Consider the following 22,133-nt stretch of genomic DNA (forward strand, 5'->3'; position numbering starts at 1 on the left):
GGAACCTTCATTGGCATCAAAATTATAATTATTCAATCTATCTAACTATATAAATGTGAAATGAAAATCTTTGTACAGGGTAAGCTCTGGAACTACTTATCAGATCCTCTTAAGAGGACGCTACACCCGCATGTGTTGTCTCCGTCTTACAAACGTACAACATAACAAAAACTGTTTTGCGCGGGAAAGAACCGGGAAGGCTATAGTTATAACTAAGAAACGAAATTTTCACACTGTAAAGATGAGAACATTTACCGTGCAACATCGTTTTTATTTTTCCGATATCACAAATATAAAAAAAGTTATTCAAGGTTGAAATAATGCATTTTTAAACAATAATAACTTTTTTGGTGTTTGTGATATCGGAAAAATAAAAACGATGTTGCACAGTAAATGTTTTCATCTTTACAGTGTGAAAATTTCGTTTCTTAGTTATAACTATAGCATTCTCGGTTCTTTCCCGCGCAAAACAGTTTTTGTTATGTTGTACGTTTGTAAGACAGAGACAACACATGCGGGTGTAGCGTCCTCTTAATTTTTTTTTTAAACAAAAAAGTATATCACGGAGAAGGTTTTTATGAAAGACAATTTTAGGAAAATCTACCGGAAAAGTAGGAAATATGGATGTTAAAAATACAACAGTAGGGCGCCGTATGTCCAGAAAAAAATAAACTAAATAATAAAATAAAAATTTAGTTTATTGTTGCAGATTAAAATAATAACAGTGTATTATATATTGGTTGCTATTGGTTAATTGGGCATGTTTGTTGATTTGTATTATTATTTTTTGTCAATATATGTACATAAAAATGAATGTTTGTGCGTAGATTAGACCTCTGGGAAGAAGATAGGCTAATTTAAAAAGAGTTAAATTTGGTTTTTTTTATTCATCGGATTTTAGTACGGTTTGGTTAGGTTAGGGTTTTGTATAAATTTATCATATTAATCCACCGTACAACGGTGGTTCGCGATCTACCACAGGTAGATTACCTACCTAATAATATACTGCTGCAAGTCAGAATTTTTATTCCAGGCAATAGAAAAGTTAAGATACATTTTGAAAATCATACACCGAATATTAAATGATGAATTGAACAAAGTTTGAGTATTATAGAGTTGGTACAAGTGGGCAACGAAGTGCACTAGTAATATTATATGTATCAAATTATATGAATCAGGTAATATTTTTTTAATTTGATCTTAACTTAAAGCAAAATCTAATATTTCTTATTATGTCCTAAAAATAGCAATAATAGTAATAATAGTATCTATCTTAGTAAACTTTTTCAAGTTATAATAACTAAACACATAGAAATAATTTTCTGAAAATCTATTTTAAAAACGAATAAAAATATTAGGCTACATTGGCTACAATAAATCACGCTAAATCTAAATACGTATAATTGATTATTTATAAAAATTCTTTCAGTGTTTTCACTAACTCACAATATAGTTATTAACAGACAACAGTACATTTTATAAATGGATTAATAATATGTTATATAAATGTCAAATGTGTCATGTATTTATAAAATGTATGTTTACAAAAATCATTTTTTTCATAAAATATTAATTAAGTGATTTCTCGATAGGAAAATCCACCTTGGCTGATAGGTACTCGGTACTCGCATAAACCATAATAAGCGCTCATACGTTGATATGGAACACTACCATAGAATAAAGGTAACGCCAACACTGTATTTATGAAGCTATGTTGCCTATACTTTACGCCAACCAACACAAGAGTTATTATTCAGGATGAGCATTATTGTTTGCACTGGTGTTGCATGTAAATTATAATTGTTATTGTATTTAGAGATAATTATGATTGGAAGTATCGAAACATTGAAGACAAAATTCAAAATTTTCGTTTTTCCCCAAAACTTAATAATAAAATGTATTACTTGTTTACTATTATTGGAGAATAAATAGGTTTATGATATAACTGCACAGCGATATCTGAAGCTACCGTAGTTTATTATTTCTGCCGATACTCAACAAGATCGAGCCACACGAAAAGATTTAGCTTAAATAATAATATTATCATCGCATTGATTTTTGGGTATATAGTTCGTAATACATGCGCGTGGAAGTGTGGTGATGGCTGCTGGATGGCGGGTAAAGATCGTTTGCAAACAAACAAACATTATTGCCACGAAAATAATCGCAACCTGACGATCGACCAAATCGCGTTCAAAACGTACGTATAGGTATTTTTTCTCCCATTAGTATACACTGTCCGTATTAACTTATATCAACCGCACTGCTACGGTATGAGTACATTCGTATTTTTTTTGCTATAAAAAATCATATCAGCTTTTGATATTTGATTTTTCCGTTTTACATCACGTAGTTGACACCCTTTAAAAATAGTAATAAATAAACGATATTTCGAATCATATTCTAATACACTCGAAGTACACGAAGTCGACGATAAATCAGAGTAAACTAATATTAAAAACTTAATTATAAATCATATTTTAATATGATATATATATTATTTATTATTTTAACTTTTACCTCGTTAATACCTTACAAGTCGTATTAAGAGAACATAATTTTGAATTTTTTACGTAAGTACTTACCTGCAATAGATACTTGGAGATCTATAATATATAAGCATACTCCACTTGGTACTTTGTACCCATGTCGCAAACTTTAATATTATGTTTCATAAATCAATAATTAGGTAGTTATTGCAGTTTTTGCAGTAGGTATATCAATATTAAAATCATCGTTATTTTTTTTTCATTACGGTAAAAACTATTATATAATATTTGACAGGAACGCAGCGAGAGGATAATAAAAACAATTTTTTTTGAAAATAACAAACGAATAGTCATAATCACTAATTTTACATTTTTTTTTTTTTGATTTTTCTTTTTACATTTTCAAAAATTCATACATAGGAACAGAATATTAAATTTTTAACAACTTACAACAGTGCGTCAACTACTAACATAAGTGCATTGACACGTATAATTTATTTGTATAATATAATATATTATTTTATTATTCGTAACTTTGAATATATTAGGTATGTTATTATTATGTATGATATACAATTATTATTGTATTATAGTATATTGTGTATATATAGTACTATTATTGGTTACAGAATTTCAACTTGGGAAATATGTATGTATTTTGTATGTGTAAACTGAATAAGTACTAAAATGACTAAGCATATTGGCACATAAATATTGTTTTAAAAGTATATAAGTGTACTATATTTAAATTTGCTTCCAATTGATTCAGGCATGTACAACAATTCCAGTAACATTCTATTCGTTTATTATAAAATACAAAAAAAAAAAGATTTGCTTCAGCCTCCGCCAATTTTTTTAGACAGAAAATTACGATATTTAAAATAATATTTCAAGTATAATCTAATTTTTGAGCTGGTTTTTAATTAATGTATAGTGAAATATTCCAAATACAATCGTTTGGTATTTTATTTTTATTTTTATCCAACTCATATATTTATTACAGACTAAGGAGAATTGGACGTTTATTTAGATATGAGTAAAAAAAAAAAAAAATTATAGAAATAAAAATTTAATAAAAACATTACATCATTTATTTTATAGTTCAATGATTTCCTTTTTAACAAATTATTGGTTTCGTTTGGAATACAATGTCATATTTTAATGCCACAAGAATTATGTTGCATAGCATTTTAATCTGCGTGGGTTCAAGCATAAAAACTATATCACATATCAAATTAGGTGAATGAAATTTGTTTATTCTGGGTAAAATTTGTACTATGTTTCAATTTGGAAAAGGTATAACAGATAAAGGAATTTCAAATTAAAAGCATACCTTTGTCACGAATTGGTGAAACACACATTGGGTAGGCATGCCAATTATTTAATGAATTAAAATATTTATTTTAACTGAAATGTAATAAATGTCTTAGAATATAATAGGCTACCGATGTACTCTTGGAATTTTAATGTAAAATTCATAATCCAATACATATTTTTTATCGAAATTCATAAATCTAAATCAGATCGATTACTTTTTATAAATTGTAACTAATTAGTAATTACTCTTTTTATTTATTATAAAATTTCAACAATCTTTTAGTATTAAATATAGTTAAAACTATGGCCTAAAAAAAAAATTTAAAAAAAATGGGAACTAAATACCAATGTACATTTTAATATTGGTTAAATACTTATTATGTACAAACGTTAACAAATTTGTCCTTATGAATATCACGTCGAAACCGAATGTCATTAGTTTTCATATTATTCCAACTATGAATGTACAAAAAGAAGAATCTCACCTCGATAATTTTCAATTTGATAAGAAATATGTAATTAGATTTCAAACAATATGATCGAGAAACATAATAATAATAATAAATATAAGTTAATAATATGATCGCCCAATATGTATATGAACATTATAAATAAAGTTATTATGATAAATTAATAATTGACTTACAAAAAATATTTAAAAATCAAATCTAGACTCTTCAGTAACGAACTATTTCGACGACTACGTCTACGTAGCAAATTTGTTTAATAAACTTATGATTATTCAAATTGTGTTTTTTTTTGTTTAAGAGCAAAACGAATGTATAGAAATATATAATATGCATTAAATGCGTGTGTACATATAGGTACACGTTTTATGCAGAGTATAATTTGTTGTTAGTATCCATAATAATTAGTATAACAATTAATAAGGCTGTTTGAATGAGATTTAAACAACGCTACCTAATCATTATTTTTTCACTCACTAATCTGTTCAACTGAAAAATGAAAACGAAATTTAAGCCTAAGCAACAAATGTATGTACATATCGATATACATAAACAGACGAAAGCCAGCGATGGCTGAGCCAGTTTAAATATAGTTGTACATCATACGATTTCACTAAAATCTTTCATCATAGTAAATATTACGTAAAATATAATAATTATAATTTATAATAAAATTAGCAATACGTACACAGCGAACCTTCATGATTTATCGATTGCAATAATTTCGTTCGCGTTTTGTTATTGGAGTTTTGTCGATTGATTTTCAGATCGAATGAGTACACATTTTGATTCATTCAATTTGATTGATTTGGCATTATGTGAATATTTATGAGATATGTGATTGTTGTATGGCATAAAAAATAATAATAATAATAATAATAACCTACATTTTCCTACCATCCAGTGAACAAAATAAATTAAATAACGATCTATAAGTTATTGCAATTAATAAATCATAAAAGTTACACTGCATAAATTAAACAAACACAACACATTTCGTTTCAAACAAATATTTCGTTAGTTTACACCAACTAATTAATTATAAAAAAAACAACATACAAGACACATTTCCAATGCCATAACTCGGTTATTTATTTAACAACATAAGGAAATCGATTACTTAACAAGTTATGTTTTTTTTAACCAATTAGTAATATTTTGTTCATTAACATTATTTTTAAACTATTGTTTATATAATAATAACAAAACAAAAAACAATAATTATATAGATACAATTTTTTGTTAAAATATTCTAAAAAAAATAATAATAAATAATCACAAAAAAATAAAAATAATAATGGTGTTACTTAGGTGATAAATAAAAAATAAAAAAAAACGTCAAAATAAAATTATAGATGAAATATTATAACGTAAACATTTTAATATCAGTAAATATTTGTTTAAACTTTAAATAGTATATTGACAACCATAACAACAATATGTTGTAAAATAATATTTCATTGGAACAACAGTAAATTATTGTGGATTACAAGAAAAATGTTTGTGTTAAGGAATGTCGGTAAATAAAAGTTAAAACTTATACAACGACTCTATTCAAATAGGCTAATAACACAAGACACAGACGACAAGGCAAACAACAATACTGGTTGTTTGGTCGGTCTTAACGGTAACCATTATAATGTGTTCGTTTGGCGTATTTAACAGGATGGTAATTAATTGTTTGTTACGCATGAAAAACGACAACATCTAATAATATCGTAGAAAGAAAGTATTCAGATAGTCTCTTTTCATTCACAATTCACAGGTGTTACAGTTGAAATTGGCAGTGAATTATTATGTTTTAATTATATCATAATGTTAATCGTAATAATGTAGGTAGTAGTATTATGGTAGTGTTAGACATGTTATGATATTTTGGGTCGACGAGCTTAAGTAGAACGGCCCCGTTGGGTTTTATTAAACCTTAAAATTTAAGTAGAAATATACGATCGCCACTCAACATTGTGGTGTTAATGCGATTTTATGGTTTTAAAATGTTGAACAGCTGACAAAATGTTATGCTCGTAAATATACTAAATAATGATCGATTTGACTTAAATATGTACAGCGAACAAAAAAAAAAAAAAAAACACAGCCTCATAAAACAATGCTACGCCCAACTCACTATTTATTTAAGTTAATACTATCGAGAAGACGAATCACCAAATAGGCCGAATAAATTCCTACGCGTTTTTTTTTTTTCATTTTTATTTTTATTCGTCTACCTAAATTTAACTAAGTATTAAAGCCGATTTTGATAAATTGAATGTAAAAAAGTTCGACAAACGTTGTTGGTGTCGCATTGTTTTTTAAAGGTCACAATAAATATAAACCTATTTAAATATATGTAATAATATATAATATACATTATATGATGTTAAGCTTAAGTGCCTATATGAGGGCATACGAGTAAATTATAACAATAATCATAATTTTAGAAAACAGTGATAATGATTTTTATCAAATACAATGAACAATTTTATATTATGTGCAACAATTTGTTTAACGTAATAATACTAAAAAACAAACAAAACATTTGAAATAAAAAACAAAACCATTCGATAGACGCCTGGCGTGTTGAGAAAGTTGCCGGCCAACATAAAATTAGTGTAAACAAGTATAAAAATTCGTACCTGACGGACGAGACGTGAGCTTCAGGTTACTTATGAATAAATTGTGATCACTTCGCGACCACCACCTCTCACCATCAACACTTTGTCGAGGCCTTCGGTCATCACTTCTAAGAATTCCATGTCTATAAAGTGATGAGTCAAGGATACATTTATTCTAATTACTAACTTATCTACAAATTGCAATTTGTATATGGTTTATTTACACGCAAAATTATATTTCAATCATCCTGAATAAACCACAAGAGAAAAAATACGGTAATATATTTGACATATCAGATAGGCCATTTGGGCTTAAGGATAATTTTTATCGCATTTAAAATGAACGTCAAGTGGAAAGATATTTTTACATTTATTGTTGCTGTTTATTTTTAGATTAATTAATGCGATTTTTATCATTTTGACAATATTGTTAAAATGTACGGCGAAACTTCAATCAAGCTCCTTTAAATAACCTAATAAATAGCTGTTTTTATGGTGCGTAGAATACATATTTTCAACATTTTAATACTTTGTACTTTCAAGTCATAATAGCCTCGCATGTATTTGAAACTCTGTCAACTTTAAAAAAAAATGGTTTTCCTACCTAAAGTAAAACTGTAGTATTTGAATTTAATTTTAAGTATATTATTCGTGTAGGTAGGTTAAATTAAATCTGTAAAAATGTGTTGAAACTAAAATATATAGCGTTTGTTAGTGGCTGATTATAGTATTAAATTAGGTTTATAAAAAAAGGATACAGTTTGATTCTCTCTCTAATTTTGTGTCTTTAGGCGGTCCTGGTAAGTTGAATATAACCAATTGAGCGTCTCTCGATCTACTGACAATGACTTCGTTCAGTTTAACAGCTGTGTGCATTCTCCTCACATTATCTTCGTCTCTGAAAAAACATTAAGCGTTTTGAACCACAATGTAATACGCTACCGGTCACCAAGAATATAGCTAGGTAATAGGTATTATAATATTTTTATACTTACGGTCGCATTGTCGATGTAGACGAATCTGTTGTCTCTTTTGGCAGTGAGTCTTTTAACACTCCCGGTTTTTCACCATTACTAGTTGTTCGTTTCTCGTCGGCATCGAATGCACTATCAGCCTGTACGTTAAAGAGTTAGCGTTATGTATAATACAACTTACGTTTGTTATGCTTACAGGTTTCGATTTTTTCGCTTCGTCGTCCATGCTGGTTTCTTCCTGGAAACGCACTTTAGTAGCCGATCTTCCTTCCGAAGCGTCTTTTCTATGGTGCTGGTCTATTATGGATTGCACCTAAATTACCAAAACAAGACGGTTATACTGATTTGTAAAAATTATTATGTATCATTCAAGATAACAAAACGTTTCATGGTTTTTTGAAACATTTTGAATGCCCGTCTAAAATGCACAGCTATACTGACAAACTGGATTAGATAAAACTATGTCAATGTACACAGCACGGTTGAAAACAATTACGATATCAAGCCTTAATAAATTATTCTTGCATTAATAATAATTAATAACAATATATAGTATATACATGATACAGGTAAACTATTTTAATAAGAAATTATAACAGCTAATACATTGTAATGTTATTAGTATATATGTTGATTTAAACAAACAAAAATAGCGATAACGCATTGGTTGCTAATGAAAAAGTTGTGTTATAACTATCACGAGCTTTTATCTAACATAGGACTATCAAAATATTTTACGTATCTAGTATTGAAAATCGTAAACAATTAAACCTAAAATATAATAATATATTCATGAAAATAATTAAAATCACGTATGCATTAATATTATTATAAAATTATATTCTTATAAATTTATATTCTTCAATTAATATTAATGAAAATGTTATTCAAAAGCAATATTTATAAGTATCTATAAAAATTAAAAAGTAACAATGCGGAATCGATAAATAAAACTTCTAATACTAAAATAATATATTCTACACAATGAAGCGTTTAAGTTTATGCAATCATATATTATGTTAATACTTGAAATTTGCTTACGGTCTACACTACTCGGGTACACAATTAATATTTATCTACGAATTTTCAATTATCAACTAAGTTCATAAAAACTCTAAAGCGTTCCTAGAAGTTAAATAAACTGAAACAAACCAATGGTGTATTCTCTCCAGTCGATGTTTCTCGATTGAAATCTATGATATTACGCATCTTTTGTAAGCCAAAAAGATAAAACAACAAACCACAAGCCGTGTTTAAAGATAGTAAAAATGAAGGAATAATCGAAGTTGAAGTTTTATTAATTCATTGTAAAGTTTAATACAACAAAATGTAACGTTTTAACTTACCATTCCAAAGCTTTCTTTCTTATTAAGCCTGAGTTCCCTTAGCATTTGATTTCGCTGTTCCATCATGAGTGTTCTTTCATATGTATAAGCTGATATATCGTTATTTGTCTGAAATATAAAAATCATTTTAATACGTATGTCTGTTTGAATATATTTTTTCGAAACGCAATAGTGGTGAAAATTAGTAGGTACCATTTCAACCACTTCGACTTCTGCTGGTATTCTGAGTTGGTATAAGAAAGTCTTTAGATCCTTTTTCATCTGGATGGAGTTGTCGTCGGTCTGTGCCACTGTGAATATTCTCAACTTACAGTTTTTCCAGGTCCTGTGTTGTTTCAACAAGAAAGGTATGAGCATCAGAATGCCTCCGTCGTGTACGATCCACCAAATATCGATTGTGCCCGACAGCTATTATACAATTACATACGTGTGTACAATTACTGATTTATTGATTGTCGGTCGTTCAAAACCATTGTTGCAAAAATGTCTAATCTTAGTTTTTACCTTTGTCGCAGAGTCTGGGAACGATCTTATGCCTTTGGGTACAATTAGAGCCATTTTAGCAGCTGTTACGATACGAATGGTGTGTAGAAAAACTTGCCACGATCGGTCGTTCTCAGATTGTTGCCAGCTGTTCGGCCAGCCTAGAATCACGGTGTTGGGTTTTAATCCTCCAAGTCCAGCGATTTGTATCCTATATAGGTATAAGAATATGATACATATAGTCAATGACGTCATTGGAGTGTCACTCCGAAATTAAATACGAAAACTCACAAATGGCTGAGTCCCTCTGATGTGTTTTTGGAGACTAAAACATCCGCAAATCCTTTGACCTTTTCCTCGTCCATCAACCTCACTAGTTCTTTCTTGGTGGCTTGCACATCGTGACCGGTTTTCTTGATGAAATCGCCCTCGATTACGGTCGCGCTCACTGTAAGACCTTTGCCTGCCTTAAGTTGGGAGACCAGTGAGAATATCTTACGGTATTTTGGCAGGTCCGCGTTGAAGTTGACCAACATGAGAATCTGTGGACGCCAATTCTTGGTGTGTGGTGGCGCGTCTTCCAGTCTGAGCAAACTGTATCTCGCAGCCGATAAAGCTAAACCGCGCATACCGTCACCCCATTCCTTTTCCGCTCTGCGATAAAACACGATTATCAAAACGAATAATAATAGTTATGATTTATCGTGCACTATGTATTGCATGTAACTATATATTGTATTTTGGTCTGCGTCCCGGGTAAATAATTCGCAAAACCCGCAGGGAAATAATATTTTAATATTTAATACGTTCGATTAAACACGGTTTAAAACCGATTAATAAAAAAATAATGTGGCTTCTATATATTGTTATTATGTAGGTACCTACCAAATATTATAATCGACGAAATTAATTATCGCCGAATTTTGTTTTTTCCCTCGCGCGTAGGTATAATACCATAATATAATATATAAGCCACAATAATTATTATTTCAAACTCACCCTCGATACTCGATGTATTTGTAAATTATTCCCGCCATGCCCAGAGCTAACAGCGCGAAATACCAACTTGACATGAACATGACAGCAATGCACAACACGAGTCCGGTGAACGATAGTGTCCTATAGAACAATTCATACGAAATCGAATTACACTAAAATACAGATACTGTGGTCTACACGTGGCGCTATATAATCAGACCCGTAGCCACTGGGGAGAGGGTGGGGCGGATCGCCCTGTCCATCCATAAACCCATCCGTTGGCACCCTAGCAAGTTTTTTAATTAAAAATGTTTATAATTCTATTTAAAAAAACGCGCAAGAGATGTTCTATGGCCGAATGTATTATAACATTTCAAAATTAAAATTACATTATAATATTATGTACTAAAACTTAAAAGGCTTTATCTTTATACATTTTTATTGATGCGGGAAATTGCATCATTTTTAATCGCTTTTTCATAATATAAATTATAATATGTGTAGCTGTGTAGGTATTTAATTTTATAAATGTACAGCATCTGATACAATGTGGGAATTTTTTTAATACTTTATTAATGCTCAAATGGTCTGATGTAAGTTTAGAATATTGTATTTGATATAAAAAAAGTAAATTAAAAATTAGGCCATTGTGAGGTACTTATTTTTTATAATAAATAACCCACTCCTAAATTTCTGTTCTCTCCTTCCGAAGATCTGGCATTATTATGGGCTTGTTTACAATATTGATTAATTGTACGTTGCACGTGGTTTAAGATTATTTGTTATACGTACCAGTGATAGTACTTAAACCTAGGTCTCCAGTTCGGCGTACGCAACAGCGTCTGCAAGACGCACGCCAAGTTGACGAACGCGTAACACATCAACAGGAACATGGCCAATAGCGGAGCGAGATTGTCGATGTTTCCGATCAGTATGCCGCACTGACACACGGCTACGGTTATCAGTAAAGCCCTAGTGGGTTCACCGGATGCCGAAGATTTGGCAAACGGTCGCAGGAACGGTATGATGTCGTCCTTGGCTATGGCCTGTGCGGGACAACACATTTCGAACGGTTGTTATTGCACATAATATTATTAACGCCGTTTGCGAACAACTAATATTTACATTAAAATAATTGACGGGATCAAGACGATCGATCATACTATATTATACGAGGAGATCATAATACAATAAGCTATACTTGTTTTTATTATTTTAGGACTTGGCGACTTACCTGCAACAGCCTCGGCGCCCCGGTGAGACTTTGAAGTCCGGCTCCCAATGTCGATAGTGTCGCGCCAACCAAAATAACCCATTCGTTTGGCCATGCTATGTTGGCCACTACCAGACGTCCTCCAATGCTCTGACCAAACCTATGAACATTAGAAACACACATATAGGTACAAGTTGTTACAACTGATCGACAACTCTTATCGAAAGACAGTCGATGTATGGGTGTATATGTTTTAATTTCATTACGATGTTTAACAATAATCGTCTCATGAGATATAACTATATATAAGAAATATTGGACGATATAACGAAATAGATAATCAATAATATTATAGGCATCTATAATATATAATGATAAACGCTTAGTTCTGTGGTTATTATTTGAAATCCAAAACCCGAAAACGATTGATCGAAATTATTGCAGCAAATGCACGATGCACTTTTACTTACGAAGAAAATATAATAATTATTTGATTAGGTTTATTCGTTACCATACCGTTTGATTGAATTTCGAGCCGGAAAATCTTTAGGAAATACTAATATAATATAATGTTAATCGTATTGAAATAACGGAAACTTGAAAATTGTATATATTATAATAAGCAACTATACACGTTGACTGCCTCGATGGCTATTTCACTTATAATAAAAGGTCGTTCTTTAATCTCGAGAAAAGGTTTACTTAAACGAGAATAAATTTAAGTGCAACATGATTAAGTGTAGCATTTTAATTTAATTTCTCAACAAATATATATTTTTTTTATAGAATTCAGTTAATTCGATTAATTTAAGTCAAAATAAATTAAAATAACAAAACAATAAACGTAGGTATTAGGTACTAAATCTAATATCGTGGAAACACCGAGAAAGTACAGTTAAACGATTAGAACTATGATGGTTTAATCGAATGTACCTACATAATAGTTATCATATCGAAGATGTATATAACCTAAATGTGGTCTGATGTGCATAAAACATACACTGTCTGCAACATAAGCAGATTAAGATATAGTCGAGCCTAACATATTTTATTGAAATATATTTTTATTAAACATGAAAAAAAAATAATTTTAAATCTTTTAAAAAAAAATCATGACTTATTTTCGCATATTATATTGTATTATGTATTATGTATATATATATATGTATTATCATATTCAGGCACTACCCGCCGACAACTGTCGTAACTATATCCCTGCATCCATATAATACACGGCTGTAGATAATATATTAATATTTGACGTCGACGACGTAGCGGATTTAGTTTGGTATAATGTTCTTCAAAGTTGATGATTTGAATTTTGAATCCATATATACGATAAGATAATGTCTGATGCATTATTGAATCGAAGTTGTGTATATAATATGGTGAAAACTACAAAGTGGACGAGTCGCTTCCGCCGTTATGTCTTACTATCTATAAGAGTCTAATAAAATACGTAAAGTATGCTATGCAAGACGGTGCTCGAAAATATAATTTTTTCATTTACAAAGTATAAGATACAAATAATATAGTCCTTTTTCAGATAACCTATACAAAAAAAAACAGCATATAAATAAAAAAGAGATAACAACAATCCTGCTATGGTACAGTATATAGGTAGTCTCTTTTAGGACATTCAGCTAAAATTATGTTCCATTGAATATATTAACCTCACTGTCCGTTCTTTTCATTGGTAAAATCAATTTTGTGCACTCAGTTATTTGATTGATTTTGAATAAGTACAGATGAAAATAATGACTGTAGGAAATGTATTTAAATCGAATGATATCAGCACCAGATTAAAATGTAGCTATTCAATTTTTTTCTTTCAAATAAAGGAAGTGGTAAATGATTGTATGAGAGCAACAAATGTAATTTCTTAAGTGGGTGCTTTTTTATGCTTACTTGTCTCTTAGTAGTAAATTATCAACTGTAGCTCCGAATAGTAAGACGGCAGACAGGTAAACCGATGATGTACTCAGAATAGCCAATATTGTACCAATGGGAATTGATTTTTGTGCATCTGCTAGATCTCCGGATCTGTTAGAACCAGCCATGATTCCTAATGAAAAATAAACAAATAAATAACAATTATAGAAATAATAATAATACAAAAAAATTCAAAAAAAAAATAAAAATACTGACCAGTTACGGACGGAAAGAATATGCCAATAAGTATGGTGAATGTTGTAGTGATATCTACCATTACCATATTATACGTATTCTTACTCGATGCCAGGATATCTTCTTGGAGATGACCTCTGGCTATGTACTGTCCTTTTTCCAAAAAGTTACCAAAGATATTTTCTGTAACATATAAAGCACAGTTTATAGTTCACATTAATAATGTTGACATTTTTTTTATTTGGTTAAAACAAAATAGTTATTATAAGTCTAACGAATTTAATTGAAAACATTATAAAGTGTTTTAATATAATTTAGTTAATAATTACCATATCAAATAGATGTTTTTTTATAAATTGTTTCGAATAAGTGCATATCGCTAAGGCACAATAACCATAAATGAAAAATCTTAGGTTTTTACAATTAACTTTTAGCGTAGGTATACCGTATACCTAATGTTTTACTGTGGTATTAATTTAACTATTTAAGTAAATAACGCAAACAATGTCTACATTCAGTATTTTTGCGTAGTTGGACCAGTTGTAGTAAAAATGTTTTAATATTTACTTTGTTATTTCAGGAAATCTATACGGGTATAATAAGTCAGTAGGTACCTAGGTAGTGTTATAAAATGGATACCTAATTTATAATAACTTGGGTACATAATATTATTTGATGCGAATCGTACATATTATATGCTATTATTATTAATTTTCCTATACGAAACACGAACCAAAGAAAACGCCGCTGCTAATGCCCCGAATGCCTTTCACGATCGATGTATTATGCTTGGTGAAGTAGTCCTCGCACGCTCCGGTTCCATTGGCGCAGTACATGTTGTGCAAGTAACCGCCTATCGCTTTGTTACAGTGTTTCAAGTCCATGTCCTTCAGTAGCCGATTTCCCAGCGAACACATGCTGAAAAGTCACACGAACGCGTGTACAACGTTAGGACAATCATAATATTATGGTTATATATTGATAATATAACGATAAAAAAAAACCGTAAGACGGGCTCAGGGCGACCGGTTTGGTATACTTAGGTGCTTACTAGAGTTTATCGCTGCCATGGAAGTTATAAAAAATGCCCACGTATACAGACAATATGGACAGCAGCACGCAGGCCAGGGCCACGGACGCGAATTTGTTGACGAACTTCACGCCGACGTACACGATCGAGCTCATGACCATCAGCAATATTGTCCCGTACACGCGGAAATTGTTGTACATTATGCTGTTGTCTTTGGAGAAGTCGCCGAAAATCGATAAGCTTGGCGCCATGTACGTCTATCGAAACATAATAAAGTTCGACGTTTGAAATAGAAGCTGTCGTAATTTTTGCACACATGTGACTTACAACATACGATAATATTATTATTATTATTATTATTGATATTTATTTTTTCGAAAAAGCGTTATTATTGTTTCGCCGTTTCTTTTATGCTTCGCATCGATTTAGAATTGAAAGAATAAATATGAATTATAAATATCCTATCGTACAAGCATAGTTTGTTTGGTTTTACCATTTATTATATTATACCATTATAATATATGGTTTGCTTATTATATTTAGTAAACTATATGTGATTAGGTAATCAATGGTTAAAGTGGAGGATACAGGAAGGGAACGAAATCCAGCTCCTACTTAAAACTTACATTTTGCATCCCCTTTTGTGAACTATTAATTTTAATCTAACCACGAGTCGTTTAGCTGTTGTTAACCCACTTAAAATATTAAGTATCATACATATTATAAAAAAATGTTGACGGCTTTATAGTTTATACCTTTTTTCAATTTTTTTAAAAAAATGTAAGTTATTCTAATTAGGCAGTATTAAACTTTTTCAAAAATGTTTAGAATGTTTTTTTTTATTACTTTGTTATGTTTCAAAAATATTTACAATATACTGACTTTATAATCAATAAGTTAGTAACACCATTATATTATGTCATTATATCAAGGACAATTGAAAAAACCAAAATGTTCACAAATCAAGGAAAACTGTAACACATTTCCTGACGACTATAAGCACTCAGAAGAAGTTTATATGTAAAAAATGAAAATTAAACGATCGACAGTGTCAAAATAAATCTACCTAAATTTTAAACATTGTTTTTGATGCTTTAAAAATGTCGTGTCAGACTAAAACGTGGTATGTAGGTTTTGAAAAGGTAATGGCAATAGCACGTTTTAAAGTTGTTCCTAATTCTGTTGATGCAAAACGCATTATTGCCGGCAATACCACGTTTTAAAGAAAAATGTAATATTAGAAATACCAAGTTTTGCAATGATATCAAGTATGCCCCAATACAAGTAACTTAGGAAATAATACGTTTTTACTTGAACATGATTGAACATGATAATATCACTTTTGCTTTGACATTAAATGTGGCAATATCACGTTATGTATGAACATCAGTTTTAAAATAAATTTTATTCACAAAAGTAATCATACAATTTAATTCTGAATGCAAAATCGAATTCCTCACATTTTTTCCCATAAAAATCGATGTTTAACTCGATTTTAAAAATTTTGGCAATAATACGTTTTAGATTGTAACCCCTCAATTGGAAAATGTATTGGATTAAAAATATACTTATTAAAAATGTAATTTAATATTTTTAAAATAGTAATATTACCAACTACCTACTATTGTATATTAAAACAATTAGGTAGGTTTTAAATTTGCTTAGTTATTAATTTCATAATCAAGTGTTCATAGCATAAACTCATTAAAATGTTTATGGTTAAAATAATGTGATAATAAATATTGATTATTTGGTATCTTGTAATGAAAATAAAGCTCACGCAAAAATATTATGAGCCAATAAATTATTACAAGTACCCATGCCCAATGCCCATAGTCCCTCGAGATGTATTTCCATATTTTAACCGCTTCGGCCTATCGACGAGTAACTTACGAGAATGATTTCAACGGCCCCGATGATGTACATAGATGCGGCCAGTGTGATACCGGTGTAGAAGAGCATACCGACAGCTCCCCCGCACTCGGGACCCAACGACCTGGATATCAAGAAGTACGGTCCACCAGCAGGCACAACGCCGTTCGTGGCTATGGCACTCATCGAAATAGCAGTCAACATTGTCTGAAAAAATAAATCCGTTCATTAAAATGGACTGGGGATGCATTTTATCTAAAAGGGTACATGGCCAGTTGGTGGTGGGGGCAGTTTTCGCACCGCGTAATATATTACAACTACGTCAAGTTGACATCGGAGTTCAATCTCCGCGAGGGAGAAGAAAATAATCGTTAAAATCATGGTTTCGTTATGTACATTTAAATAATTGGACGAGCGTACAAATAATGTGATGCGCGCGCATATACAGAATACAATAATAATATATTATAATGTATACTCGCGTGGGTGAATGGCTTAGAAAACGTACTCATATATACCTATTATATAATATTTATATTATATAAATATTACATACATGCTTACATACTTACATACATATATACATACATACATGCATGCTTACATATAACATACATATATACATACTTACATACATACATACATACATATATACGGTATAGTGCATAATGGGTTGCATTAAGATAATTAAACCATAAATGTAATAGGGAGTGATATGAGCGTTATGAATAATGGTTGTAAAATGATCCCTTCGTGCGTATCACGGTTGTTGGATTTTTCGTTTAACCTATAAATGTAATGGTTTATGTAACGAAATCTGAAAAAAACATAATCGTCGTTTTAATCATCGTTTTTATGGACTTCAATACAGTGCGTCTAATTCAAGGAATCCGTTTTTTCATACACGCCTTTATATTTCTTTTTTCCAAACACCATGCGCGTTTCAGGAAATACTCGTAACCAGGAAATTTTGAAAAATATTTATAGTCCTTGTATAATAATAATAATAATATAGACATCGAAAACGGGCAATATCCCGGTGCAGTATTTTATGGGGTGGTTTATCCAGTGACGTAACTAGGATTTATTTTCGGAGAGGGTGATATATTGAGTACAAACCATATTCGTAAGGAAAAACGGTTCTTTGGCCATTTTCAAATATTCAAATAGAATATACCACGAGGACGTTTTTGATATTATATATTGTAATATGATGTTGAAGTATAATACCATCAACAGCCGTGGTCATCCATATCCTTATCCTTATATAATATTATTATATATAAAAGAAACAGACCTTGTTATGTACCACGTTTCTGACGTCACTATTGAACTTTTTTACGCAAAATTGTCTGAATATTCCTACATTCTTTTTTTACTCATTATTAGCCAGTGTAAGGGAAGAAACATTATATTTCGTTTTTTCTACTTTTCCAACAAAACTATTGATTAATTTCACGCTTTAATTGTTTTTTCACGAGTAAAGCTAAGTCATTCCACCAATAGTTTATACAAATTAAAATGACATAGGTATAGCTACGGTTTTTATACAACATAACTGTAAAATTCGTCAGGTAATATATTAACATCGTATTGTGTATCTCAAAAATTGACAATTTGAATTTAACAAAACAATTTGGAGGGCCAGTAGTAGGAACAACTGGTTATATTATAAATCTATAGCCTATAAATAGGGAAATACTTTGTGTCCCATCGTATACAGTACTACAGTACTCGTATATATGTTTTACACTTTTACTAATACGAATTCCAATCAATTTGAAACAATCATTATTTCGATGATATTATGCGGTTGGTCTGCACGTCATCGCATGCATTTGATCTTGAGTATAGACTTTTGGCCTCGGAGCTACTCATTTTCTGGATGGAATTTATACGAATGTATCTGCCCTGCATATTATAAAAGCGATGAAAAACTAATAGCAGAAACTCGTAAGTAATTAATAGTAGAGGAGCATCATAATGTATAACGTATGGAAAATATGCGTCAGAGGATAAATTAATATTTGAAATATTCGAAAGACGCCGTGCCGTCTTAACGATGTTCAAACCTGTAATTATTCATAAAGAATAACTTTTGATTAAAATACGGAATTCTGAAGCGTATAGAGTTTATAACGGCATGCCATGACGCACATAGAGACATCACGCTTGCATGAACTTAATTCGAATTCTGTACACCTACTGCGTACATTATAACAAACAAGTTAGAAGAATCCTCCACCCAGTCGCTTATGAGCGACCTTTATAATTTTTAGCGATAATAATAATGCACACGGGCAGAAATAAAATTTCAGTCAAAACGCGCAATAACGTCCCTCTTACAAGGGTAGAATATACGTATAACGAGCACGCGTTGGCGGTAAGTATACTTTTCGTAAAATGACTGAAGGGGCGGGGGATTGTAACGGCTAAAAAAAGCTCGTTAATTGATCGTTAACAACACAAAGCAGTGGTCGGACCAGCCTGCGTATTCGAATAAGCAGCGTACCAGCTGTTTGTTTGACTATAATATTGTAACATTTAACAAACCGTTCGCCTGAAAACTAAAATGAATCGCAGACGCAGTCAAATGGGCGAATGGAGGCAAATGAAAATAAAAAATGAATAAAGTTATGCAAATTATGAACAATTTCAAAATATTTTTGTTTTCCCCAAGTTTGTGAAAATGCATTACTTTAATAATACATAACTTTATGTGCGTTAATAATTTATGATATTGGTATGTAATATTAATAATTTATTTTACATACAAAAATTAATATTGTTCAAGTTAAAATTAATAGATTATGTTGTCATATACGATTACAAAGGTTTTAAAATTTAAACAGACCACCTATTCAACTATATATTTTAAATGTTTAAAGCGACAACCAAGTAGGTACCAACTTTTTTAAGTAATAATTTTGCAATGATCTATAACTGTTGGCTATCTTTGCAGTTGGCATATACCTACTATTTGTTCATTAATCATTAAGTATAAGATAAAAGGCGGTTGCTCAATGAAGTATTATTTTTTTAGTGAAATTGTGTATATTAGAGATAAATACCAACATATACCCATATAATAAAAATAAAACGATGAAAAAGATGGCCATATAATAATATTAGGAAGTGAACTAGATATTACTATTATTGTCAAGTCGCATGGGACAAATATGAGGATAGTTGAGAAGAAGATAGAGTGATTTTCGAAAGAGATCAATTCTAGTAAAATGTGCTTGAGATTGACGAAGTTAACTGAAGCTTTATAATGTTATGAGCTTTGAGAGCGACTGACGATTAGCAAAAATATTCAATGATCATGGACCGTTAATCTATTGTCGCGTAATTATTATAGTTGGTGTTGTATTTTATATTTTATTTATGCATAATATTATATCAGACTTACCACGCAGCAACAGGTGAACACGATTCCGAACCCGTAGACGACGCCCGCCGTGCCGACCACCCACGACAGCCGAATGAACAAAATTACTCCAAAGATGTTCTGCACGCAAGGCAGGTAGACGCCGACCAGCGTGCCCATCCTGGACGATCCCTGTTTGGCAGTGGTCGACTTGGTGTCGGACTCCACCAGATTCGGGATGGTGTTCGAATAGTCGGCGATCGAGTTGAGGAAAGTGGGTACCCGCGGCCGGTCATCCATTTCATCCTGCAATCAGTCCGGCACACAATGATAAGAGCTCGTTATGCCGTAGTAATCATAATGTCGTGATCATCATATTTCTATTGCCGTTGTCTGTCTGATCGTCGGCGTAAGTCGATTGGGTTTTAAAAATAATTTTCGTATAAACGTATGTACACATTATATTATAATATACCAATTTTGTATCTATCCTCAATGATTTTATTTATATTTCAACGGTTCCAAACAATTATTAAGTGGATGTCACATCCGATTTTGTGGTCTCCGTCTTACAAGACGTGCTAACATAGCAAATTTATGTTCAGCAGTTCACGTTTAGCATCGATAGTCTTAATATAAGTGTTAATTTATCTATTTTCAAACTTAATATTATTACTGAATGGTGGTCATTATAGCAACCACTTAAAAAAATGCCCCAATATAGCAAGGGGGAGGTCCTCAAGTCGTAAATGTATTTTTATATGTACTTAACACCACAATTGAAAAAGTTAGTAAAGTTAGTTTTCGATTATTTATTATTAATTATGCTCTTTAAAGGGTTAAGCTTAACTTATCAATTCAATCTTACATGAAAACTAATGAAGCTAAACTTGAACTGCTGAGCATAAATTTGGTATGTTTATCATTTGTAAGTCGGAGACAACAAATGTGGGCATGGCAATGTAGTCGCTCCTAATACACGATAATCACAAATCAGTATAATTGTATTGAACACAGTTAGAATTGAAAATTTATAGGTTATATTCATTGTATTTAAATAATAATAATGGAGTTCTGTAGTTCTGTAATAATACAAATACATATGAGCGGGTTTCTATTATCCACGGGAGTTTTAAAAATTTAATTTGTGTACGTAAAGTTGAGACGCTGTGCAGAACTTCATATTATTTCTGATATCCTAGTAATCATGAAATATAATAGGTATTATCAAATGTTGTACTACTACGAAACGTTTTACCTAAATATTATTTTGAAATATTAATTAGTAACTGGTAATCATACAAATAAAAAAGAGTATGAATATTTAAAATTCCCAAATTTTATTAATATGTATACAGCCACTATATGTATAATATTTTGATATATATATGCATACTATGTAGTTAAATGTAAATGAAAACAGAAAACTTTTAAAATAATAATGGAATTCAACTATTAAGTTTTAAATATTATTATAAATGTTTAACATTCAGTTTAATAATTTATTTACTAAAAAAACTGGATAGGTGACTTTTTAAAGATAGACTTATTTTTAATGAAGCAAATCGTATCACACTTATCTTGGTATAATTTAAAACTACTATTACTTAGTTAATTATGTTCAATAAAACAGAATGCATTATAGTTGTAGGTGTAACATATTTTTCAATACCTATATGAGTAGATATTATGTACTAAAAGGTGTGTTAGCCTATTTTTTCTAAATAGGTTGGTGATCTTGTACAAAATATTCACGAAAATTCAACAAACAGTTTTAAAGGGTGATCTAGTTATAATATTGAGGTGTCATATAAATTCTAAAAATAGAATTTAAAAATATAAAATAAAGACAATA

General features: G+C 30.6%; 1 protein-coding gene across 4 annotated transcripts in view; it reads right to left on the minus strand.

The window, feature by feature from the left end:
• Positions 1 to 5,340: 5,340 nt before the first annotated feature.
• Positions 5,341 to 22,133, minus strand: part of LOC132938018 (solute carrier family 12 member 6) — a 279,069-nt gene continuing 262,276 nt past the window's right edge. For 3 of the 4 annotated variants that reach the window (XM_061004668.1, XM_061004669.1, XM_061004666.1), the window contains 18 exons: positions 20,321 to 20,584; positions 16,930 to 17,115; positions 15,058 to 15,293; positions 14,740 to 14,924; positions 14,028 to 14,189; positions 13,788 to 13,944; positions 11,901 to 12,039; positions 11,459 to 11,712; positions 10,688 to 10,807; positions 9,980 to 10,342; positions 9,710 to 9,899; positions 9,398 to 9,613; positions 9,206 to 9,313; positions 9,012 to 9,068; positions 8,056 to 8,172; positions 7,881 to 7,999; positions 7,644 to 7,783; positions 5,341 to 7,028 (listed from right to left, as the gene is read on the minus strand). In XM_061004668.1, coding sequence (XP_060860651.1) covers positions 6,937 to 7,028; positions 7,644 to 7,783; positions 7,881 to 7,999; positions 8,056 to 8,172; positions 9,012 to 9,068; positions 9,206 to 9,313; positions 9,398 to 9,613; positions 9,710 to 9,899; positions 9,980 to 10,342; positions 10,688 to 10,807; positions 11,459 to 11,712; positions 11,901 to 12,039; positions 13,788 to 13,944; positions 14,028 to 14,189; positions 14,740 to 14,924; positions 15,058 to 15,293; positions 16,930 to 17,115; positions 20,321 to 20,584 — 3,105 coding nt within the window. In that variant the 3' untranslated portion in view covers positions 5,341 to 6,936. The remainder of the gene's footprint in view (positions 7,029 to 7,643; positions 7,784 to 7,880; positions 8,000 to 8,055; positions 8,173 to 9,011; positions 9,069 to 9,205; positions 9,314 to 9,397; positions 9,614 to 9,709; positions 9,900 to 9,979; positions 10,343 to 10,687; positions 10,808 to 11,458; positions 11,713 to 11,900; positions 12,040 to 13,787; positions 13,945 to 14,027; positions 14,190 to 14,739; positions 14,925 to 15,057; positions 15,294 to 16,929; positions 17,116 to 20,320; positions 20,585 to 22,133) is intronic. The other variant, XM_061004667.1, reaches the window with a different exon arrangement.

The sequence above is a fragment of the Metopolophium dirhodum genome, chromosome 2 (genome assembly GCF_019925205.1).
Source record: "Metopolophium dirhodum isolate CAU chromosome 2, ASM1992520v1, whole genome shotgun sequence".
NCBI lineage: Eukaryota > Metazoa > Arthropoda > Insecta > Hemiptera > Aphididae > Metopolophium > Metopolophium dirhodum.